Source organism: Carassius auratus, chromosome 4, assembly GCF_003368295.1.
Source record: "Carassius auratus strain Wakin chromosome 4, ASM336829v1, whole genome shotgun sequence".
Lineage (NCBI taxonomy): Eukaryota > Metazoa > Chordata > Actinopteri > Cypriniformes > Cyprinidae > Carassius > Carassius auratus.
The window spans coordinates 15434358-15460576 of record NC_039246.1 but is presented as its reverse complement, the minus strand read 5'-3'; the positions used below and the strand labels follow the sequence as shown (position 1 = coordinate 15460576).

The window sequence follows — 26219 nt, the reverse complement described above, 5'->3', positions numbered from 1 at the left end:
TCATGGAAACCCAAAATTCCTATCTCAAAAAATTAGCATATCATGAAAAGGTTCTCTAAACAAGCTATTAACCTAATCACCTGAATCAACTAAATAACTCTAAACACCTGCAAAAGTTTCCTGGGGCTTTTAAAAACTCCCAGCCTGGTTCATTACTCAAATACGCAATCATGGGTAAGACTGCTGACCAGAAGGCCATCATTGACACCCTCAAGCAAGAGGGTAAGACACACAAAGAAATTTCTGAACGAATAGGCTGTTCCCAGAGTGCTGTATCAAGGCACCTTAGTGGGAAGTCTGTGGGAAGGAAAAAGTGTGGCAAAAAACGCTGCACAACGAGAAGAGGTGACCGGACCCTGAGGAAGATTGTGGAGAAGGACCGATTCCAGACCTTGGGGGACCTGCGGAAGCAGTGGACTGAGTCTGGAGTAGAAACATCCAGAGCCACCGTGCACAGGCGTGTGCAGGAAATGGGCTACAGGTGCCGCATTCCCCAGGTCAAGCCACTTTTGAACCAGAAACAGCGGTAGAAGCGCCTGACCTGGGCTACAGAGAAGCAGCACTGGACTTTTGGACAAATTTTGCATGTCATTCGGAAATCAAGGTGCCAGAGTCTGGAGGAAGACTGGGGAGAAGGAAATGCCAAAATACCTGAAGTCCAGTGTCAAGTACCCACAGTCAGTGATGGTCTGGGGTGCCATGTCAGCTGCTGGTGTTGGTCCACTGTGTTTTATCAAGGGCAGGGTCAATGCAGCTAGCTATCAGGAGATTTTGGAGCACTTCATGCTTCCATCTGCTGAAAAGCTTTAAGGAGATGAAGATTTCGTTTTTCAGCACGACCTGGCACCTGCTCACAGTGCCAAAACCACTGGTAAATGGTTTACTGACCATGGTATTACTGTGCTCAATTGGCCTGCCAACTCTCCTGACCTGAACCCCATAGAGAATCTGTGGGATATTGTGAAGAGAAAGTTGAGAGACGCAAGACCCAACACTCTGGATGAGCTTAAGGCCGCTATCGAAGCATCCTGGGCCTCTATAACACCTCAGCAGTGCCACAGGCTGATTGCCTCCATGCCACGCTGTATTGAAGCAGTCATTTCTGCAAAAGGATTCCTGACCAAGTATTGAGTGCATAACTGAACATAATTATTTGAAGGTTGACTTTTTTTGTATTAAAAACACTTTTCTTTTATTGGTCGGATGAAATATGCTAATTTTTTTAGACTTTTTGAGATTTTTTGAGGGTTTTCATGAGCTGTATGCCAAAGTCATCAGTATTAAAACAATAAAAGACCTGAAATATTTCAGTTGGTGTGCAATGAATCTAAAATATATGAAAGTTAAATTTTTATCATTACATTATGGAAAAAAATGAACTTTATCACAATATGCTAATTTTTTGAGAAGGACCTGTATAAGCAACCATTTTACAGATACCATGCCCCCATAATCACACTGTGCCAAAAAAGCTAGAGACTATCAGCCTTTATGATTTCATAGTAACGACAGCACAGATGGTCACAGATGGCTGGGTGGCAGGGAAAGACGCATACACTACCAACTTTGATTATTTTTTGCTATGGACATCACACATTGTACATATGTGCACATATTCACTTGGTTTTCTTTTGTAGTTTTGAGTTTTGTTGTAAAGGAAATTAATTTTGAATGTCAGATAATTGTTAGTAACCAGTTGTGTTTTTAGAGGTGCTTGTTACGTCCCCAGACTGTGCTGTGGATATCAGTGAAGTCTTAAATTGTGTGGCTTATATATTTTTTTTCTGGCAAGCAGGTGGACATCCCAAAGACTTTGGGTCATATTTACTAAACAGAGCATATTAGCATTAGAGCCCAATTCCATAAAAGTGCCAATGGGAGGGGAAAATTCTGATTTACTGACAATGCATACATTAAAGAACATTGACGCAGCCAGATCATATCCATAATAACCAGCACATCTTTAGTAAATGCTGACAGTACTATTTTAATGCCAAAAGTCCGTTTGCGCAGACTCAAGCTCTTAGTAAATCTGGGCCTTGGGTTGTATGAAAGGCCTAAGCCATATCTAGGTAGGTACCAAATGCATTTGCAAGTAAGCATCCAAGCACAAAACCCTAGCAACTGCACTTTTTTATGTCAATACAATGAAGTCAACTCAACAGTCAGAACTGTTTGGACACCATTGTTCTTCAAAATTCTTTCACATAGCCAGACCTTGGCCGCTTTGAATTACCAAGGCCCACCCAAGAGGCCACATGACTGACAGGTAAAGCAACCAATCACGTTTCATTTTGTGCTGTGTCATGTTTAGCTTCGTGGAAATGACCTCACAATAACAGAGTGGTGTGTAAAACTCTTGGACATATTTAAAAGATTCTATACCACAAACTTAAAATATTTCACATACTTTTGAAAATCCAGTGTTTAGTTGATCCTGATGATCCTGATCCTGACTGATCCTGGGGTTCATCTTCCATGAGCGGTATGACATCAGCATTTTTGTTTCCAGGCAGAACTTTAAAGAACACAACACACCCATTTCTGCAGAATTCAACCAATCAGATGACTTTGAAACTCCTGAAGTGTTTCCAATTTTGTGCACGATATGTATCAGACGTTCAGCCATTGGTCCATGGGTGTAAAGTCCTGTGAGCTGTACAAAAAACATTTCTTGGGTTTGAACACAACACTCTTATATGAGCAACCCTCCAGCATTTAGTGGTGTAACTTGAGAAGCAGAGAGCAGCTCGGGTGGCATGCATGAAAACTGTCCATTCTTTTCATGGGATTTCTGTAGTCACTAAATTGCTCTGGTGAATAAAGTGTCCACGGTGTAAGTGATTAGTTTTCCATCCCAAAATGGCCACCAGGCTAGGTAGACCACCTGCTTATAGATGTATGTCCATTTAGTGTGAAGGAGCACCAGTACCACATACAACTGGCCCTGGGGAGCTCTCATACTTTCTGTAAATCACATTTCTCCCAAATATTTAATGTTTTTTTTGGTTGGCATGTCAAGAGCGCTAAAGCTCTGCTTATTTTTATTTTAGCTCAAAGCTGCTCCATGGCCAGCCTGTAAAGGCCTAGATGTATTAAAACCATGTCATGCATTTATAAGACTCTGGTCTGGTCTGCTGTCTATTTGGTGTAGCCTGAAAATAATGAAAATAAAATAATCTAAGACGCTAGATGCTGAGACTAGATAAGCCTCAACCATATTATTTTAAACTGATCCAGTGTTTGTTTTATGGGGAAGTAAGAGTAATATTAGATGATACATTTAGCAAAGCTGTTTGGGTTTCATTTTTGTCTCTGACTGCAACACCATTTTTAACTCTGTCTGGTTGTTTATATAAGCTAGTGTGAACCTCTTCCTGTGGCAATGTGAGATAATGTAGGAAAGTCTGATTGAGCATAAAAACTTTCAGATCTGTATAAAATGATAACAAATAAGATGATAAACAGAAACTAAAAAGTGTCACGGGAAGCACTGATTGCTGCTAGCCAAGGGTCATAATGATAAGGAATGACCAGCAACAGTGGCAGACTGATATGGTGATCAGTGTCTGGAGATTGAGGTAAAGTAGAGGAGTGCAATAATTATTTTTATGTATCGTTTTGTTATGATTTTGCTTGTAACAGTCTTTAAGTTTTATGTTTCAGTATTACACAAAATTTAAATTATATCGTGAGTATCAAGATGATAAAAGAATTGACATTTTTGGTTTAACTATTCCTTTAAGAACACTCCTACTGTCACATGGCAGTCAGTGAACAAATGTCCTCCTCCCCCATGCTGACATACAGGACCATAACCTGTCCCTTTGACCATTACAAAATTGGAATCGACTTCGTAACAGGTTGCACATACTAATATTTGTATGGTATAGTTATTTTCTCATGCTAACCTAAATTTTAAAAAAAGCTGCAGAAGCTTTGCTATCATTTATAAGTAAACATACTTTTCTCTTGACTGAATGAGTGCTGATGGATAGACTGTTAATCCTGTTGTTTAACTAGTGTGACACAGAGTAGGTTTCTTCATGCTCTGTGAAAATATATCTGTTGAGCTGTAGTAGAAGATCAAACCCAGAAAAGGGTGGTCCATACAGTGGATCAATTACAGAGTGACAGTACTCATTACTTTGGAAGGAGGAGTTAAGTTGAGCGTCTTTCTCGCACACACACATTTTCGTTTTCAACCCCATCAATTGTTAAGCAGTGTAATTTTACTTTGTCACACATCTACTCTGTACTCATGCCCTGGCCATTTGAGCTTTGCTAACAGAAGGCTTCGGTGATCATATGTGAGGTAACAAGTCTCAGGCTCCTCAGAAAGCCAATGTGTCCAAACTGCATCATCTGCTGTATGTCTATTTTTTTGTTTTCTCTTCAATAACACATTTTTAACCAACAGAATTGAAGAATGAACAGGAAACCGGTTGGATTTTTAGCCTGCTTGAGACGGTCGATGTCCATCAGTGAAGAATGTGACGAGATGTGTTTAAAGCCTTCACTAATGATCCTTCATCTAAGGCACATCTTTTAAGGTAAGCAAGGGACAGCTTTAAGAAAAATTGGAGCGTAACAGAGGTGGTTTTAATAAATGGACTTGGTGTCAATTTGTGAATTCCAAATAAGGCAGCACTGAATAAGAAATCAATATGACTCTCTTGGGAAAATGCAGGAGCAGAAGATTAGAAATGTTCCTTAATTACAAGCACTGAGATTAAGATTGAGGGCTCTGTCATACTGGAACTCACAAAGGTGGAACTATTTACCTTTATTGGCAATGAGAGAGACACAAAGTATTTCCCCTAATAAAGATAAAAATAATCAAAACTTTTATTACTTATTAATTCTAATTATAGCTGGCATCCTTGAGCAGCATCCTAAGTGGTTCAGAACAGGGCACATAGGCAACAAATACAGTCATCATATAAACAGTGCTTCAGGACATTCCACTGAAAGTTGTAATAATGCTGCCTTAGAATCTGGTGAAAACACAGTATCTGAGGTGGTTGCATAATTAACTTGCTTCAGTTTTGGACCAGCCTTCATGTAAGAAGCACAGCTACTCTTTGATGACAGCATCTCAAAGGTTTTGGTGAGTCATTGTATTTCAATATGGAATTTTCTTCCGTTTCGATGACACTCTTTGGGCCTGGTGTTAAACATTTGCCTGAGTTCTTGTTTGCTTAAAAAAAATGAGCATCAGATAAGTCTCAGACTGAAAGGAAAATAATGAGATAAAGAAAGAGCAAAAGGGAGCCACACCTCATGCTTATCTCCAGTTGATTATACTGTGATCACATCATCATTGTGACCAAAATTGCACATTATACTCCATTATGGTTACTCTGGTGGAATGAATGAGAGTGTAAACAAAACTGAAGGAAATTCTAAAATATTTTTTACCCTAGCAGGAGTGGCTGTGGTAGTTCATAACCTTGCATTGTCAATTCATTAGCTTCACTGAAGCATTTCAGTGGCTTCCCACCTGACACCAAAGTACTGAGTTTGTAGTCAGCTAGGTTGTTCTTTTGTGTTTGTGCCAAGGGAAATTAGTTTGATGGATGCCATTTTCTGCTTTCCCCTCCGGCTAGAGGATTTTTGTTTATTTTTTATGAATTAATGACTTTATACAGTGAATGCCAGTTTTGATGTGTACCGTACCTCAGCATACTAGCTGCTGACTGTCTGGGTTATAAATATTTAAACACCCATATCATTTTTGTTAATACAGACATTAATTCACATTACACTAAGAATAATTTGACATTTTGAAAAAATTTAGACTTTTCTGTTTGTTTGCCATTTACAATTTCAACTTGATTGAAGAGTGACAGTTAATCAGCAGTGGGGGATATTAAAAATGTGATGCTGCGTCTCAGGTTGGGGGTCTGGTGTCTCTTTTCAATTGTGCAGATGGCACTTTTATGTTAGCACCACCCCCACAGTGAGAGATTATATGATTGGATGTTACAGCCTATTCATCAATTTTCTAATGAGCTGATTGGTCCACAGGTCTGTAGTTAACCTTGTTTGTAAGACAACATTGTGGGTAATTGAGCCTTCAACTTCATCGATCAAACGGATGTGCCCAGAGACATTTCAAGCTTGGACTTCTTTTGTTTTAGCTATACTGTTGTAGCTATGCTAAAGAAGGAGGCATGTTACCAACCACCGGCATGACTACAATAGCCTTGAATGTAAATATCAAAAACAAATTGTAATTTGAACTAGACCCATTCCTGTCTTGTAAACTATTGCTGTTGTGGGATGTAGACAAGGCCTTGTGCTATTCAGGCTGATAATCAAGATTCATTGTTGCCAGGCAACACATTATTTGCACAGTCCTGGACTGGTCTCTGTAGTTTGTGTTGCCGGTGTAAACAATATTACAGATGGGCTCAATGATGGCTCTTTAAACATGCACAATACTATTGTGTGCCCAAGAGAACATATGTGCAGCGTGTTGCGCTGAAATCCATCGTTCTTTACATGGTCTCTAAAGTGGCTTACACTGGATTACTGCAACAGACTTAGACAAATGCATGCTTTGTTAGTTAGCTCCCTCTGTAATCAATCCGTTTGGACACGTTATACAGGCCAGATGTTGCACTAGCAGCCATGGTGACAATGGGGAAGAGTTTGACTGAATTTAGGGACGAGACAAGACTTTGAATGAATGTAGCCAAGGTTTCCAATGTGGCAACAATGAACAGCTCCTTCTTCAGCAATGTGCTGTCAATAGGCAAAACCATACAGAAGTGTTCTAGCCAGAGGGGTTTCCCAGAGGCAGGAAATACTGGGAATGTAGGTGTCAGAGGCAAGGAATAGTAGGAATGAGAGATGCTTCCACCTTTAGCTCAAGGCACTGAACTATTCAAGCATGGTTAATGTTGCCTGAGAGCTTTGGATCCAATGCACAAATGAAGATACATGAAACCCTTCGTCCGAGCAGTGACAAACCGTTACCCATTCATGCAAAACACAAAAGCCTTATGTTTGAAATTGTTTATTTCAAACAATTTAGATTCTTCTGGCCATTAATACATTTATGCAATACTCTGACATATATGTGAGTGAATGAGAAAACAGTGTGAAAGCATGTGAAAAAATAGTCATTTATAGCATGGTTAGACTTTGTTGCATGAAACTGTTTGAGTCACTGCCTCTCATCTTATATATGTATCATATTTGATTCAGTGCTACTGTGAATAGTACTGATGATTTTTCAGAGGCATTTCCAAGCTTTTCTACAAAAATCCACCAGATGGCTTTAAAAATAAACCTTGCTAAATATATGCAGTGTGGGTGAATGTATGACAGCGGAGCTGACAAAAATATGCTCTATTGCCTCAGGGAACTTTCTTTGGGAGACGGATCTGTAATGTACTGTACACAGAGAGAAAGAAAGACAATGTGAATGAGTACGGAAAGTGAACGTCTGTTTGTACATGTCAGTGTTGAGATTTTATCCTGAAAATTGCAATTATCTGAGGTGACAGACATATTTTTCACATTTCAGCTACTGACATTTTTTTCTTTATATTCTCCTGCAAGTCATGCTCAGTTACACTTGGTGTGCCAATATAAACAGCTTACAAGAATACAAGAAAACTACCAAATGTGTTATATTTCAAAGTAAATTCATGGAAACGGGGAAGTACTGTCGGTTGAGGTAATTCCCTACAAACAGTACTTAAGTCACTGTCTATTCTCATAGGTAAACTTCATTTTTTATTTATGATTCATAACCCAGTCTTTTTGTGCGATCGCATGTTTATATTTGCCCAGACACTCTGCGTGGGCAGGCAGTGTGCATGCAAATATAGTCTAACGTGTGTACATGACTCATTTGTTATGTAACCAGCCACCATTTTGTTGAGTCTCTCATCAGTCAAGCTGTGTGTCAGGAGTGTTGATTTGCAAGACAGCTCTCCAGCCCTGTATCTATTGATTTTTTGCCATTGATGTGAGGGGCTGACAACAGATCGAATCACTAAACAGTACACAAGCTCATTTCATAAACCTGATTGTATTATTAACCAGATGGAAATGGTACTTCAGCCATCTGTGCTTTTGTTATGGCCCAAAAATCCTAATTGGCCAAAACGGCTCTGAGATACACCTGCCACCTGTTTTGAGCTTTATGCTAATATTCACATGAATATTATAGGTTTTATTAACCGTTTCTGCACTGGTACCTGACTGAAATGGTTTAAGAGTTGGTGGATTATTTCATATATGTTCATATATAATAGTACAGAGTACTGGAGTTTAATTGCTGTACATCTGTTGAGTCTTTCAATGACGGATGAGAGGTTTTTGTGTATGGTAAACACAAGGAAATTATATTTCTCTTCCTAAATCTAGTTAAATGACTTGATGTCTACTGTCAACATAAACAGCTGGCTTTAAAAGCAGCTTCCTAAATGCCAAGTAACCTAATAAGTGACCATTTTAATGCTTTATGTGGCACCAACCACATGTGCCACAAAAACAACAAAATGATAATCTGCACAACTCCTGACAATTCATTCTTATTGAGATTGTTAGCATGCTGCTAAGCTAAAGGTATGATACTTTAATAAGCATAAAAATACACAGCTCAAAAATGTAAAAGTTTCATATCAGTCAACTGGATTCCTCATCTGCCCTCTTGTAATTCTTTTTTCACCAAGATTTCACTAGGTTTTGGAATAAAGCATGTGTGTACAGAACTGACAACATAGCATATTTTTGAGTTACGGAACATGATGGAAACAGTAAAAACTCTCAGGTGTGTGTGGGTGCTTTTGAAAAGCTCTCATGTGTATACTTCCCCTATCTGTCCCCAGGACTGGATATTATTATGAAGTGTTTTGTCTGCTGGGTTCATTATTGTTACAGCAGAGCAGGTGAGGTTATACACACTTTAATTAGTCACCAGGGGGGAACTTTGGTTCATTCAGGCTTTTAACAGACCGCTTTTGTGTTTCTTTTGTCCTTTTTGCAAGATGAGTAGTAAAGAAAAATGCTTTATATGGTATGTCTATCAGCCAGAAACGTATAGCAGTATGTATAGAACAAGCTAGTACTGACAGGATAAAAGGTTAAAAATAGGTTATATGCGCACTGCAAATCTGAACCTGAAATAAAATAAACTTGACTTATACAAAGCAAGCTGTACATATGAGAGCAATACATGATACTGGCATATACTGTATTATGTGATGTTGCATGAACCAGCTATCTGTGTTAGCTGCATATTTATCCCCATATTCTGAAGGCTGTCACTGCATCCATGTGCCTCATTGAGCATGTTGCCAAGCGGAGAAAGCTCAGTTTGGAATCTCCACAGATTCCTAGAGTAGCGTTCTGATGCCTGGATGCTCCAACAGTTCTAAAAGTAAAGCAACTAAATATAGACCAAGGCTTGCATGTTGCATCCTCCCTCTAAGCTGATGGTGTACATACAAGAAGACATCATTGTACAAAGAAGGGGCTACCATTTTATGAGTCTGTTTTCATAGCCGTAATCTGCGCCTCAGACGGCCCTCCCACAATCTGTTTGCTAATCATCTGATGCATATTGCTTACAAAACTAGGAAGAACTTTCTCAATCTTGAGAGCTCTAATTTAATTGACTGGCTTTACAGAACTTCATTTTTTAATCAGTCGACCAGACTGATAACAAAGTCATGTTTACAAGCTACTGGACTGACACCTGGAGTACTTTTAATGATGAAATAATCACTGGGTTTGCCAAACGTTTGCCAGGTTAGTGGTTTAAAATATATAAATGTATTATCTTATGGGAGCAGTTAGTAATATGTTATTATGTAGATATCTATGAACTGTAAACTGTCTATTTTTTCTTTTTCTTTTTTTTACTTTTGCTTTTGCATGCATATTTCCAACAATTTTCTAGTGTTTTGTATACAACCATTTATGAACTGTTGCACCTTCATCCATCCATTCATTCAGTTTTTTTCCCCATATTTGTTTGTTGTTGTATTATTGTATTGTATATATTGTATTCCAGATAAAATTTAAAGAAATTATGTATGAAAAACAGCAACCTGCTAATGTGGTGTTCCTCAGGAAATCACTTATCCCATAAAGATCAAAGTCTTTGTCTCACAAGTCATTTTTAGAAACCACAATTAATGTTTTTATTTAGCTAAACCTGAAAATAATCAGTTAACAAATTAAATGTATTTAATAATTAAACACTTAAATGTAATTACATACAAATGTTTTTAATTACACATTAGTACGCTTTCATATCCACTTTTTAATGATACACTGATGTTACCCAGGTTAAGTAAAAATATATTAAAAAAATTATGAATATGTAATACCGGGCATATATGTGATATTAAGTGGTTCTTTCTGGGGTTATTTTTTCAAATTAATGAGTCATGAACACTGAATGGCTTTCGCAAGGTAAATTAGAGGGAACATTATGTGAAATTGTTTACAAGCTGTTTTATTGATATCTTTCTACGGTTGAAACTAGTGCCATAACTTATAGTTATATTGTGCTAAAATGACATTAATGGTATGTATTTAAATAAAAGCTGAAACTTTGTTACATATCAAATGTAACAATTATTGCATGGCAGGTGCATTATAAATTACGTTTAGTAATGTTTTGTTATTGCATCAGTATAGACTAAGACTGATTTGGGGACTTGAGCATAAATATAAGTTTTTCCGATAAAGGAATTTTTTGAATGAGAAATGAATATTGTCAACTCAGTGTCAACACTGTTGACATGTTTACTTGCTGTAGCATATCCACATTGTGTACACACACACACAAAATAGATGCTGACAAGCCAAAACACACTTTTGGAAAACGGTTTCAGCCCTCCAAAACCATTTTGGCAAAATAAAAAACTACTCTATTTTTTTTAATAACATCCCAAGGCACCCTGGAATTCTTCTAGAGCCCTCATAGACCCAGGCCCCATGGTTGAGAACCTCTGCCATAAGACATTTGGTACAAATATCATAGTAGATTTGGCCTAGTAAAGGGGGTATCTGAGAATGGCGTTTAAAGTCCCTTTGTTTGTTAATAGAAAGCAAAAGCATGTCAGTATTTACATAAGCAGCGGAGGAACTCAACTGCAAATAACCCCAATGATTCTATTGCTACCGCACTTCTGCAGGTCTTTTGAGTGCCATGCCAGTGATTGCATGGCTATGCCTCAGCAAATGGGTTCTGTCAGCCCTTTGCTATCACACTATCAGAAACTACAAGGCAATAAAGTGAGAATTAACACTACTCCTAGATCAGCCCTTCTTACACTCCCTGTTTAAAGTGACCCAATCCTGTTATCAGAGCCCCAATTCCTTACATAGTGCCTCCTGATGTTTCCCAGTAACCGCAGTGACAAATGCCATGACAGCCATCCCAGCATACCCTGCTCCCTTCTGACCACAGCCTGACATGTGACACTACACTAGCTTGCTTCCTGGGGGGATGGATGGGGGAGATGATTGTGACTTGTTTTTATTTTGCATTTTACATTTTTAGAGAGTGTACATTTTGTATGCTGAACCTTGCTTTTTGTTTGTTTTAGAGGCTGAAAGTGAAGCCAGATTCAACAGTAAATTCTCTAAAATAACTGACTCCTATTCAGTGCTCTGCAAGAATTTTGGGATATACCACTTTTCAAAGACTGAAATAGGATTATCTGAGTGGATGAAACTCAAAACCACAATAGTACTCACTCAGAGGAATAAGATCAATCATTGTTATAGTGCTTGATGTCTCTTAGATAATACACAGATTCAATCACATCACATATAACCTAATCACCATAGAATGTGCTTTGAAATGTAGCTTGGATTCTTTTTTTTTTATATCTGTAGTGATGCATTTCTACAAATTTACCCGCAGCTTTAGTCAGTGATATAAGAGGAATATGGGACATTATTTTTGTGTAGTGTTGTATTTGATGCAACTGTACTAAAATAAATCAAGCAATCAAATTAGGCAACATAATCTAATATGTACATACATGGCTCTTGTTTGGGAACTAAATGTACAGTACATGTGGAGGCAGTAATGATATGCCACACTCACTCCACCCTCTAGTGGACAGTAATTTCAACTGGCTTGCAATAATAATGTGCTTAAAGTGTAAAAGGAAGTTCATAATTTAAAATGTTAATTTGTAACCAGTGGTAAAAAAAAAGTTAGTTGGTCAATAAAACACAGCAGAAAGTTACAAAGGATAAGGCAATAGTTCGTTTAAGGCAACCTGGCTTTTACCGGACATCTTTCAAATGGGCAAAGAAATAAACAGATCTGTTCATGTGTGAATGTTCACATGAAATCAAGAAGTAGTTAAGACTAGTTCTGACTCTGTGAAATATCCACTTTTTTCCTAGACTCTTCAAACTCAAAAGGACATTTTAATCACAAATGTTACCAAAGCAAAAAAGTTTCAAAATTGCATGCTATAATTGTGTGTGATTGAAAAAGGACTGAAAGCATGAAAAAAATAAGGTTTCTCATAAAATGTACAGTATGCACATGTAAACAAACTTGTGGCATCAGGTGTGTGACTAACTGAATTTGTGCTGTTTGGGACTGTGATTGGTGGACTTTGGGAGTCCTTTGGGAGTATGGCAAGCCATTTTAACATGACAACTTTATTTCAGTAGTAGACTTTTGTATCATACATGCATTCATTAATTAACTGGTCAAACTTTATATTGGGTATAGTTGTACTTACTATGTACTATGTACTTACATAAAAAAATAAGTACAATGTAGGCTACTTATTGTGGTCGTATTGTATTACAAAACACGTTTGCTGCTATTGAGGTGGGATTTGGGTAAGGTTAGCAACAGGTTTGGTGGTTTGGGTAGGGTTAAGGGTGGGTTAAGGTGTAAGGCATGGGTCAACAGTGTTATTATAAATGTAATTTCAGAAATTGATTACAGATGTAACTTCATATGGTTTTAATATATAATTACAATGTAAAAACATGTATGTACACAATAAGTGCATTGTATCAAATGATTGATTTAAATGTAATTACATAGTAGTTAAGGCCATTTAATATAAAGTACGACCCTTTAATTCATTAATTTGTTCATTTATTTACTAAGGTGAACAGGAAATAGGCTACTATAAAAACTTTGAATAATTACAACTAACTAAAAAAAAAAAATACGTATTGGTAGCAGTAGCCTACCAAATTAATGGTTTTTAGTGCCTTAGTAAAAGATAAGTGTCACTATTGCATTAATAGAGAGGCTACTATTCACAGATAAATGTGAAAAGGGCTTGCCGCATGGGGAGGGAAGAGTACAGAAGGTGGAGGCGAACGAGGCTGATAGATAAGTCCAGACAACACCCTAAACCGGTTTAAAGTATAGTCCGTTTAATGTATGTGTGTGAGAGAATGCCACGGGCTGTGCAGAATGTCCTAGGACCAAAAGTGCGGAGCAGTACAGAGCCATGCTTGCGTCTTTGTTTGTTTTGCACGTTTCCAAGCGATGATAAAGCGAAATCGGGTAGCGTTTGAGGAAGAAGCCCCTAGAGTTTGCTCGCTCAGGTCTGGATGTAGCTGATTGGAGTAGCAGCAGTCAGAGTGGGAGATCACAGGGAGGAGGGGAGAAACTCTGAAGTGGCTTTTCTGCGTGTGTGTGTGTGTGTGATTCTCAAGCGGCCATGTTAACCAAGAAACCCTGCGCTACTGCTGCTGTCCACCCGACTGGTAAGGAACACAATGCCCGGATCTAAGAGAGCGACGCCGGTCTCGTTTATTCTCCGGAGTGGATTGAGGAAATGGCTTATTTATCCGATTTAAATGCTCCATAACGCTTGTAAGGCTCGCAGCTTTTCGTTTCATTGCTCGCCGTTGACTGCATGGTCGAGTACAGTAGCTATAAGCCCCGGAAACAGCAATGGAAAAGCAGCCGTTTTGTATTTATTGGTTAATTATTACTGTTGCTATAGAGACTAGATATAGAAACCAAGCGCTTTAGATGTAATAGCCGTTTTATAGCTCGCGTGTCTGTATTACAGATTTTCCTCGTGCTAATGTTGGTTTTCGTTTGTTGTGTGGTTGTTAAATTGTTTAAGTGCCATTCCGGGCTTATGTATCAATGCATGTAACGTCACGGGGATATAGTTTTCATTTACATTACATTTACATTTATTCATTTAGCAGACGCTTTTATCCAAAGCGACTTACAGATGAAGACAGTGGAAGCAATCAAAAACAACAAAAAGAGCAATGATATATAAGTGCTATAAGTGATATAGTTTTCTTTTGTCTTTTAAAAATACTGACAGGCAGTGTAAACATTTTACCAAATACATTTTTTGCTGTTTTTCAACAGGCAAAGGGGGTGAGATTTGCCAGCTCCAGTCTTCCCCAGGACTGGGCATCGGGGGTCCCCGAGCTGGAGCCGGGACTGAAGCCACATCACCCGTCACATTACCACCACTCAGGAACAGCAACTCTCTCACGGTAAAATTAACCTTCTTGCTTTCCGGTTCCACCTTTCATGTCCCTTTATTTGTTCTCATAATGTGTTTTTTCAAAATTAAGTAATTATGAGGCTTTTTTTATTGTCACGTGTGCTGATTTCAAAACAATTAAAAATATGTGGAAAACATTTACTTTGTATTTAGATTACTGTATGTGTTTTTCCTACACATTTTTGATTAATGTTTGAGGTATATGTACCAGAAGAAAACCATTTTCAGTTCAGTATGAATCTGTTTATACTGTGCTTTTTGCAATAATTTTGTGTTTGACTGCATTTTTACAAAGAATAGTTCCTAACAAGTCACACTGAGCAAGATAGGTTATTGTTACAAGATAGATTGTGGTTATAACAAATTAACTTTGACACCCCTAAAAAAAATCTTTCTAATTTTCCTCTGACCACCAAGCACCCATTTCAATATGCTTTATAGCTTGTATTGTTCAGAGCCCTGAAGTAATAGTCCATATTGTGTCAATATTGTGAGATGTTGGTAGTGCATAAGTAAGGTTCTGACAGAAAAGAAAGTCTGACACGTTTATAAACGTAAAAAATGAAATTTGATGATGGTTAAGACAAAATCATCACTTTATTTGCAAGGTATGCATTTTTAACAGACAGTAATTAGAAGACCTTAACAGTAGTTTTAACATTTTTAAAACCAAAATGCATGCTTTACCCATTGGTTTTGTAAATGTAATACTTTTTTTTTTTTTTTGAGGAAAGGAATATGAGCAGTAGTAATGATCAGTGGCTCTCTCAGAGTCATTGGCTGATGTATTGTGTGTTGCCATTAGTGGGGGATGGGAATGCTCAGGCCATAAGTGTGACGCCAACAGGCACAGCTGAAATCTAGTGAATTTCCTAGATTTCTATACATCCAAAATTACAATACACTGAAGTCTGCATGGCAAGGATATTTTGCATGGTATTATAATAATAAACCGGATATTCCGATATATAAGCTCATAATGCATGACAGTCAAGTAATTTGTTTATTAGTAAAGTTTAAAGAATTGCAGTTCATATAAGTGTATTCAACGTTATTCTGAATTAAATACAAGAATTGGATCAATGCCATTTATGACTAAGTACCCCTGAGTTCTTTTTTTAGCTGTCATTCTAATAGGGGTAAATATAGACACAGGCTCGCGTGGTAAATGCATTTGTATGTCTGCATTCTCTAACAAGACAGATTTCCTGTGATTTGTTATTTAACTTACATCAAATTACATTTTAGCATTGTATTTGCAAATCTAGCTCTTAAACCAACATGTATATTTAATGACATTTAACTGATTATCTGCAAATACATTTGCAAATAATCATGTATTCCCTGTTTTAGCAAATAAGTGAAGACCATGCAGACCTTGCTTTACTTCCATTTAGGATTGTTTTAGGTTTCTAAAGATGCAAAATAAACCTCACATCTTACTGGGAATTATAACTTGCACCTTGCCCTTGCTTATTACTTACATGGCAATTAGGTGTGATGATAAGCTATGATGTGATGATGTTAACATTAATTTTAAAGGGCTTATTCCTTGGTTATGTAACAGATAACATCAACAAATTAAATCTGATTGTTTGATGCGGTATATAGAGCTGATTATTTATAAGATATTAAAATACATTTTGTATATATTGTCTGCATACTAAGTCGAATCATGTAAGGCATTTAGTATGAAACATGGGGACTTTTTCTCTCTGCATTTGTCTAAAAAAAATACAAATAAAATAAAATGAAATATCTTTCAAAGTCCAGTTAAACTCATTAAGGGCAGTTAAATCACAGCTTTTTAGCACTTCAATCATGCAGTAGGCTATATGTATTTTGCAGAGTAAGTGAGCATTGACCCCCTACTTGTCCAGATCAGGTTAGAATTAACCGACAGGGCAGCCAAGTACAGAATAATTAAATTGAAGCTTTATTCAGATTCACTCTTAGTTCTACACAAGATGGGAGAGTATCTTGTCTATGATGCATAATCTCTAAAAAAAAAAATGGTTCCTTTAGAAATTGCGTTTTTTTTTTTTTTTGGGTGGCTAGTAAATTATTTAGACTACCCTGCCTCAACCAATCCATAAATCTCTGCTTCATATAATTTGCTCAAATAAACTGGTGTGCTTTTTTTGTGTGACACCTAAAGACTGGTTTATTGATTTAGGATCAGCTATTGGTTACATTTATATTTAGATTTGGCATTTAGTTTTCTAACCCAGAGCTTTGTTGTTCTACAGTGCATCATTGTCACTGCTCTTGTCTTGTATAAGGCAGGGGAAAAGAAATATGGCTATTGAGTGTTTTAAGAGCAGATTGTATCAGAGCCCTTGGATTTAGAGTTCAAGCTGGGTATTACTCTTTATCTTCAGTCAGAAGTGTAGAAACATAAGCACTGACCATCTGGGGATTACAAATAGTTTGAGATTAAAAGGATCTGAAAAAATATAACGTCTTGTATTACCCTTATATGTTATTTAGTTTTCGAGATTATCACTCTTTCTGCATGTGAATACAGCATGGCTGAGATTAGACAATAAAGCACAATTAAGTGGATTTATGAGCATTACCATTCAAAACACAAAAATAAACACTAATCCATTAAAACTATTAGTCTGAAATAATAGGACTGCAGCCATGTCAAGGGAGTCATGTTCAAAGGTGTAAGCATTTTTGTATTGAATGAGAAATTTGCCACAAATGTCTGACTGAAGCAACAGGATGTCCTTGTAAAAACAAGATGCAGAGGTAATCACATTTTCAAGGAAGCAAGCATCTTGCCGGGCAGGAGATTCAGGAAAGCAGGAAATTCATGTCTAATGTCCTTAAATAAACAAAAACCTCGCCTGCATATTTCCCCATTCTAAAAACAAGGCTATTTGTTTTACAAACAAATAGCATTTGAAAGTTTAAGAAATTGCACTCAACACCTCAGAAACCAATCTTTTAGAACAGTTATGCAACATTTTGAAGTAAATTATGCAAACCATGAAGTCATGAACACATTGATTCCTTTGCAAAAATAGAAAAAAAAAAGTTCAGTCCAAAGTCAATACATAGCAAGGCATACCATTTAGGATTATACATAAGTGTTGAATCTATTTTTATTCTGCACATTTTGTCTTTCAGGCCTTTCTTTTCATTTTGTATATTATGTCCTGATCTCTGGTCTTTAGTTTAGGAGGCTTCATTCCTCTTGATCCAATAAGTAAAGTCAAGTCTGCTTTATTTTCAATTCTTACACATGTACAGCACATACATACAGTTAATTGAAATTGTGTTACTCTCAGACCCTTGGTGCATACAGATAATACTAACAGAAGAGCATAAAAATAAATATAGAGATTAAATCTAAAATACAACTATATAAATAAGGGCATGTAAAAAAAGAATACAGTTAAAGCAGCACAAGGCACATGACTGCAGATTAAATGATTGTAGTGCAAAATAGCTTATTCAGACTAATTTAAAGTGACAAAAATTTTAGAGAGCAGTTCTTTATTTAAACTGACTGAAGAGATGAGCAGACCAATGTTGCACAAAGTGTCTGGTACAGGTCACAGTTTGTTAGTGGGAGGGGGAGTGGAAGGAAGGGGTTCAGGGGAGGGGGGTTCAGAGCATTTTATTTGTACCCTGTGTAGGCTTTTCTTATTTTTTTAATGTGTCTAAATACATATACAATATGCAAGCCTATTGTAGATAATCATGGAAAAATTGTTAGTCATTCTTACAACAGTAGTGTTATCTGGCCTGAAGTTACCTCCCTTTCACCTTAAACTTTAAGGTGCTTTTTTTTTTTAATACCTTCAAAAGATTCTATAGTTCTAGTCTGTTTTGCGTCAAATCTAAATTTGGTTTGTTAATTTAATTCAATTCAATTCAAATTTATTTGTATAGCGCTTTTTACAATACAAATCGTTATAAAGCAACTTTACAGAAAATTATGTTTCTACAATATTCAGTAGTAGCTTATGGTGGTGACTGTCAGTTTATGCACGTTTGACAGGATTTTTAGAAAAAAATAATACAAGACATAATCAGCCAGACGATGAACATTATTACTATTATTAATTAATAATTATTATATGATGCAGTCACACTTATAGCTATATGTGTTAGTTCTGTTTGTTGATTCAGGGTTTGTTGATTTACAGTTATATCAGCTGTGTTCTCTTAATTTATTTTGAAATCAATCCTCAAATGATGCATGTTGTTTTTGTTTTACCTTATCCAGGCTGGAGGCAATAAGCACACAATGAATGACCATCTGCACGTCGGGAATCACCAGCAGATCCACGTTCAACAGCTGTTCGAGGAGAATAGCAACAAACGGACAGTGCTGACTGCACAACCCAATGGGTTGACACCGTTAGGTAGAGCAGGTCCGGCCATGCCAGAGAAGCAGCAAGAAAGCCAGTGTCGTCAAGGCAGCTCAACTTCCATTAAATCAACTGAAAGCAAACCCAAGCCAGCACCTTTGACTCCTGAGCAGGCCATGAAACAGTACATGTCTAAGCTTTCAGTGTTTGAACACCAAGAGATCTTCAGCTACCCTGAGATCTATTTTATAGGTCCAAATGCAAAGAAAAGACAAGGTGTAGTTGGGGGTTCAAACAATGGCAGTTATGATGATGATCAGGGCTCCTACATTCATGTGCCCCATGACCATATAGCATATAGGTATGAGGTACTAAAGGTTATTGGTAAAGGCAGTTTTGGCCAGGTGGTGAAGGCCTACGACCACAAGAACCACCAGCAAGTAGCCTTGAAAATGGTACGGAATGAAAAGCGATTCCATCGCCAAGCAGCTGAGGAAATTCGCATTCTGGAACACTTACGCAAACAGGATAAGGACTCCACCATGAATGTCATCCACATGCTGGAGAACTTCACATTCCGCAACCATATCTGCATGACGTTTGAGTTGCTTAGCATGAACCTTTATGAACTTGTCAAGAAAAACAAGTTTCAGGGCTTTAGTTTGCCACTAGTGCGCAAGTTTGCACACTCCATCTTGCAGTGTCTCGACTCCTTACACAAGAACAGAATCATTCATTGCGACCTCAAGCCTGAGAATATCCTTTTGAAGCAGCAGGGGCGCAGTGGGATAAAAGTGATAGACTTTGGCTCCAGCTGCTACGAGCATCAACGGGTCTACACTTACATACAGTCACGCTTCTACAGGGCCCCAGAGGTCATTCTGGGTGCCCGATATGGGATGCCAATTGATATGTGGAGCCTAGGTTGTATCTTAGCGGAATTACTTACAGGGTACCCTCTCTTGCCTGGAGAAGATGAAGGGGACCAACTAGCATGTGTCATAGAGCTGCTGGGTATGCCCTCCCAGAAGCTACTGGATTCATCAAAGAGAGCCAAAAATTTTGTCAGTTCAAAGGGATACCCCCGTTACTGCACAGTCACAACCTTACCTGATGGCTCAGTGGTGTTGAATGGGGGAAGGTCACGTAGGGGCAAGCTCAGAGGTCCACCAAGCAGCAGAGACTGGGTGACAGCACTTAAGGGCTGTGACGACCCCCTCTTCTTGGACTTTCTCAAACAGTGTCTAGAGTGGGACCCGTCCTTGCGCATGACCCCTAGTCAGGCCCTTCGCCACCCATGGCTCAGAAGACGCTTGCCAAAACCTCCCACTGGGGAGAAAACCACCATAAAGCGGATCACTGAGGGTACTGGTGCTATAACTTCAACCTCCAAATTACCTCCCCCTTCTGGCTCAGCCACAAAATTAAGGACTAACCTGGCACAAATGACTGATGCCAATGGGAATATACAGCAAAGGACAGTGTTGCCAAAATTAGTTAGCTGAACACTAATTTCTTTTTTTCTGTGAAATTCTTATATTGGAAATTGTGCAAAATTGAGCATTCAGAAGTGTGGCACTTTTTTAGAAATAAGAGTCCTTAGCATATCCACAATTTATGAACTGCTTTGTAGCACCTTTAGTTGGATTTTTTTTTCTAGGAAAGTTCAAATGGCCAAGAAAGGGGGAACAACACTTTTAAGTTTTTATCTCTGGGCTGGTTGAATCCTGCTTTGAAGGAACATTCATACAATATGGTCTACAATAACTAAAAGTCCCACTTGGTTTAATAACTAAATCTTGTAGCATAAAAAGTAAATGGCCTCACCACAATGAAGTAATGATAGAATACATTGTTTTGTGTGCTTCTGAAATTTTAATCACCACCCTCAGATCCTGTCAGATAAATAGTGCGTTAATGGGTGAGGATTAAAAATGCATTTGACTAAAAGCTATGTGATCTGAGGCTTGTTGCATTTCCCAGCATCATTCTTGTCAATATCAAGAATACAGAACACACCATGGTAAGAGAATACGGTCATAATGGAAAGTGGATGTTGCAGACTGTTATGAGATAGCAGAAATGTTTACATGATAGATTTGTGATAGTTTGTGCCTAAGAATCTCTCGACATTCCTTAAATAAATTATGAGTAAAAGAGAGGGTGTCTAGAGTGGTCTACATTACTGTAGATTCATGGCAAATGTAAAGGAATTGATGTGGTTTGGAACAGTAAAGTTCTCAGTAGGACTTGACAGGTGTACGTTAATGTTATTATAAGCTATTCACTGGAAGAGTTGCTTTTGAACAAGTACTGAAAAAAATGGTGCTTTACTTTTTTTATTTATTATTTTTTTATAGCTTGATCCATAATGCTCATGGATCATGGATCAAAACAGTGTTGTGTAATCACAATGAGCAAAGACTGGTTAGTTTGCAAGTTAGGTTCTAGATTTCTTTTGTCTTTAAAGTGGATGCTGTTTTGCAGTGACTAGGACTAAAAATTTAAGAATAGGAAGGCAGGAAATTGCATTTACCTGAATGCAAGCAAGTACCGATGCTAATAAAGATAAATATTTTTGGTGGACAATGTTATGGCAGAGCATGACAGGTGATTCAAGTTTTGAATCAAATGTATAACTACTAAGACAATACAGATGGCTACATTGCATACCCTCATATTGTTACATAATAATTTTGTGGATTTGCTAATATCAGGCCAGAGTTAAAATTCTAAAAGGTTGTTCCCTTTTTTAATAATAAATAATGTTACAAATAAGCCATTAATAACACTTTTCCCCCAAATCTAGAAAAGCTGGATTTGAAAAAAAAAGGCTGGCCATTTTTGTAGCATGGAAAAATAATTTGACTGGCATGGGTGTAAAAGTTTAAGTTTATTTTATTTAATTTTATTGTTTCAACATAGGTGGAACCAGTGGCCTGAATATGGCTTATATATCAATTGAGTGATTTATGGTGTAATGCACAAAGAAATATATCTGCCACTACTCTGAAAGACTACTCTAGCAGGAAGCAGTCCTGCTTACTATTCAAGCAGTCATGGATTTTGGGTGTGTCGACGGGGATCTAACTATGGGCTGTCAGGGAGACCAGCAAAGCTGTAATGCTCATGTTGATTCCTCAACCCCACACTGGAGAGTGAGAGTGCCCTCCAGGCCTACTGCACACTGCACAGGGGCTCAGGCCCCTTTGGACACCCATAGTGCTTTATAGATACAGAAGTTACCTGCTAACATCAGCAGGCATTTCACAATGTACTTTACACTTTTTTTATTGTTCTGTGAATTGACAGCAGTGTGGAATAATTGTGCCCTTAGGTTTAATGCAATGTGCCTTTGGTTATCAATGCCATTCATTTTATTTCAAACAATGATTCTCCCTTTCATTTACTTTGAAAGACTCATGGTGATTCTCTTGCACACGATTGAGCATCGCCCAAAGATACTTCCCAAACCTCATTAAATGGGACTTGGGAATAAGTGGCTGCACAGTTGAGTTTGTACATGCAGTTTGGACATTCAGTGTTTTTTATACCATGATTTGAGAGGAGAAATAACATTTGGGCCCTTTTCCAACAGGGATGTCTTAGTAAGAGACAACAATTACTACAGTGACATAGAACAAATGTCTTCAGCACTGCATTCATGTTGTCTTAACATCAAAGTATTTGCGGAGATACATTTGGTTAATTTTATTACAATAGAAATAAGAACACATTTTTAATATTTTACCTCAGACTGTTGTAATATTCTTGTACTTTATGAATCCAGGGCATTTGGTACATACCAGAGTGCATTCCTTTCTGCGTTAGTGGCTATGAGGGAAAAGAAGCCAGAATTTCTCTTTTTACCTGATCAAGAGGCCATCAAGCCACTCAAGGGTATGTCTTGAAATTGATAATCCTCTGTGGAGAGGCAATGATAGGGGAAGGATGCTTGAGCTCTATTAGACTGTCACATCACCTGTTAAAATGTCTGACAGATGTAGCATACCTCCAAACCTCTGTTACTCGACATGGTTGGATGTATCTCTAGAGCAGTGTAAACTGCAACCCCAAGAAATCCACAGTGAGTCCGTTTTCATCCCAGTGTGCAATATAGTGGTAGCATTGTTGAGGAAAATCAAACTACATTTTAAAGTTACATTTTAAAACAATGTGCTTTTTACGATTTTTAAATGTATGCCCTAAATCTTGAATCTAGCTACCCACTGTCAACTTCAGTCAGTTCTCTTTTAAAAACGAATCTTTAAATGGAGGAACAAAGTTGACGTTATTTATATTCAGCCACAGAACTGTACTGTACATATGTGAATTTGTTGAGAATTTGATGTGGATGTGTACATATGTATAATGTTTTAATTTTGTGAAATGCTGCTGAAAACACTACATATATTGCTGTAGTGGGGTTTTGTTGTTGGCAGCCAGTTTAATGATACTGTATGTATTGTACAGCTGACGGAAGAAGAGTTTTTTTCTAGTGATCATTTGTTACATTTTATTGTTGTGGCTGGAATATATTAATAATAAAAGTTTTAATGTCCATCTTTACTAAATGCTTTTGTGGTGATGTTATTAAGCAATCTGAAAAACACAAAATCTAAACCAGTAATTAATGGTTTGTTCTGTATTTCGGTTCAGATCATCTGTGTGACAGAATTGTTTGACCACACATTAGCAAGAGGCGGTGTGGTATAGTGGATACTGCTTAAGGTAAGAAACCAGAGGGTTGATGGTTCAATTCACAAAAGGATTGAGACATGAACTAACATTATTGTGTCTTTCAGTCACTTGAGAATAATCAAGAAAGAGAACTATAACCATAAAATGTTAAAAATATTTTCAGAAATCTTTCAAACTTCCGTACCACAAGTATAAAGATAACACAGAGGGACAATATTGTTGGTACCATTTTCAGAGCATTTTCCCATAAATGATGAATGATAAAAACATCGATAGCCAATCAAAATCCACCCGACTTTGAAGCATGTCTCTGCATTGTGCTCACAGAATAGTGGCAGTGTGCAAATTGAGTAAACAGTCTTTATTATTTAATATTGCTGATACAAAAATTTTTATTTTTCATTGTGTGAACAGCCTTAACCACAAGGAGTATTAATGATTATAGAGGAAAGATTACATTTCTACAATAATCAAGTCATTGGAGCCAGGTGGACAAATCAAGTCAGGTACAGGTTTGACCAGCTTTGCCAAGGAAAAAGATTAGTGCTGTCAAAAATAAGTCTTTGTTTACATAATGTATTTGTGTGTGTGTGTGTGTGTGCGTGTGTGTGTACTGTGTATATTTACTATGTACATATAAATATAAACATTTGAGTTCAGTATAATACTTTTCATCCATTTTGATAAATACTACACATGGCTCTGGCTAATAAAACCGGGGTAGGTGAACTTAAGTGCATGTTACCATAACTCATTAAAAGTACTGTGTAGTGAGCTCTTTTCATCTTTTATCATATTGTATCAATGCAGAATTCTTTATGTACAGTTGTGGTTTTCCTTAAGGGAACTTTGGATACCAAATATATTGTCAATGCAAACACAACATGTGTGCTATTAATAAAGCATAGAGAAACTACAAAGTTGTTTTACCTGTAACAAGCAACACAAAACCATTAATGAGCAGCAGCCTGATTTAAATTTTAGAGATTTGGACAGTGTGGATTTATTTTGGCAGTTGTTTTCTGTGCCCAGCATGGCTGCATTTATTATTTACAGGAAGTTTAGAAACTCCTACTTATAAATGGTAAGACCACCCACTATGTGTTTCTGCTACTTTTCTTGAGTCATATCCTGAGGCAATAAGAAATAGAGTGGGCAAAATTGATGCTAACAGTACTCTAGCTAGTGCAAATAAATGAGTCATTGGCAGAGATCTGAAAGCTCCTTCACTCTCCTATTTCAAGTGCACCAAAAGGTGGGAGAATGTCTGTGATTCCTCAACTAATGTCTATTGTATGAATTTGTGGGATGTGTTTCAAAAATTACCAACAACTAATCCTAAATATTGCAGTATGGTAGCTTCCTGAAGCAGAGAAATTCTCAACTGCTCTAATTGACTTTGATAAAGGTGTTCCTCTGAAGAAATTTTTGGCGTCAGTGTAAATGTGTTGTCTGTAGTGCTAATTTATTCAGTGTCAAAATGAATGGAAAGCACCTGAGCGCTTTCAAAATACTTTGATTGGGATTTGATTGGGCTTCTAACATGTCGATTCTTTGATCACTTCCAACCACAGGCCACCTTTTTATCTTCTAGGTCATAATTACTGTACAATCATGCATATTTTTGTTATGAGTGCATGATATCAGAAATGATTCTTGCTCCAACATCTAAGCCATTTATAGAGACAATACCATTCAACTAAGGGATGGGAAATATATTGGTGACTTGAATATATTCTCTGTTTAGGTTTAACAAATAATGTTTTGCTGTATAGAATTCTTGAGTAGGCTATATTGAGCTTTGGAGACTGATACAGTTTGTGTGTGTGTGTGTGTGTGTTTTATTATTGGATCTTCAGATTGTATCAAAAACTGCTGCTTGATCCTTCCAATGTTCTGCAGTGCTAAGTAACATATTAAGCTGACCAAGCTGATTTCAGAATATGAGCTCAGCTGAACAACAACAAGATGACTGTGAAATAAAGCAAACTTTCCAGTTTATTTCAGGCCAGTTAAATTACTCATGAAATAAAGCAGAGTCAATTTAGCATAACTCAAGAGGGGCAGGAGGGATTTTTTTGTCTCCATACAGTTTTCTGTTGTTTTGGATGATTGGCCTTTCTTCATTTTTGCTGGGCAAGCAAATTTGGGAAGAATGCCCATGTGATAGGCCTCTGTAAACAAACAGAGCTAGTGATGTCACACCACTGGAATGCAGAGTAATGCATTTTACAAACTGAGGGTGCCATGTATAGGGGTATTCCCCCAGAGAGTATGAACTATCAGTGTTGACTCCTCTGTTTAATCATATCCATTTAAATTTCTGTAAAATAAATGATTTTCAAGTATATAATTGCTGTTAGATGTTTTTCAGACTGATATATTAAATATATTTCTTTTTCATTTAAAACATGGATTTTTCTCCAACTAGTGGTTGTCCATTCAGTATATTTACAAAGTTGACAAAAAAAATACAAATAAATAAAAGCTCAGATGCTCCACATATTAGAAGGAAAAAAAAACTTGAAGCTGTGTATTGAACTTGTATTTCAGGATCATGCAGTTCTTGCCAGATGCTGCCTTTCTCACATCTATAAGTAAACAAACTTATGATTGTATTGACAATCCACAGGGACTCTATTTAAGAGAGGGAATCTCTTAAAAGGTTTTACTTTTATTGGATGCT

General features: G+C 37.3%; 1 protein-coding gene across 3 annotated transcripts; it reads left to right on the top strand.

Annotated features, from left to right (window-relative positions):
* Positions 1-4476: 4476 nt before the first annotated feature.
* LOC113060476 (dual specificity tyrosine-phosphorylation-regulated kinase 2-like) lies at positions 4477-21257 on the top strand. 3 transcript variants are annotated; one of them, XM_026229427.1, is made up of 3 exons: positions 4477-4553; positions 14363-14493; positions 18748-21257. In XM_026229427.1, the coding sequence occupies exon 3, from the start codon at positions 18769-18771 to the stop codon at positions 20335-20337; it is 1569 nt and encodes a 522-aa protein (XP_026085212.1). In that variant the 5' UTR covers positions 4477-4553; positions 14363-14493; positions 18748-18768; the 3' UTR covers positions 20338-21257. The 3 variants fall into 3 exon arrangements, with proteins under 3 accessions (XP_026085212.1, XP_026085195.1, XP_026085204.1); XM_026229410.1 differs by lacking the exon at positions 4477-4553 and adding an exon at positions 13318-13734; XM_026229419.1 differs by lacking the exon at positions 4477-4553 and adding an exon at positions 13743-13843.
* The last annotated feature ends 4962 nt before the right edge of the window (positions 21258-26219 follow it).

What these genes read in the sequence shown, in the direction of transcription:
- LOC113060476 (XM_026229410.1), top strand. Translation starts at nt 13,689, where the DNA reads ATGTTAACCAAGAAACCCTGCGCTACTGCTGCTGTCCACCCGACTG. An exon ending in TGCTGCTGTCCACCCGACTG is followed by an intron (nt 13,735 to 14,362) that starts GTAAGGAACACA and finishes GTTTTTCAACAG; the next exon opens with GCAAAGGGGGTGAGATTTGC. An exon ending in GGAACAGCAACTCTCTCACG is followed by an intron (nt 14,494 to 18,747) that starts GTAAAATTAACC and finishes TACCTTATCCAG; the next exon opens with GCTGGAGGCAATAAGCACAC.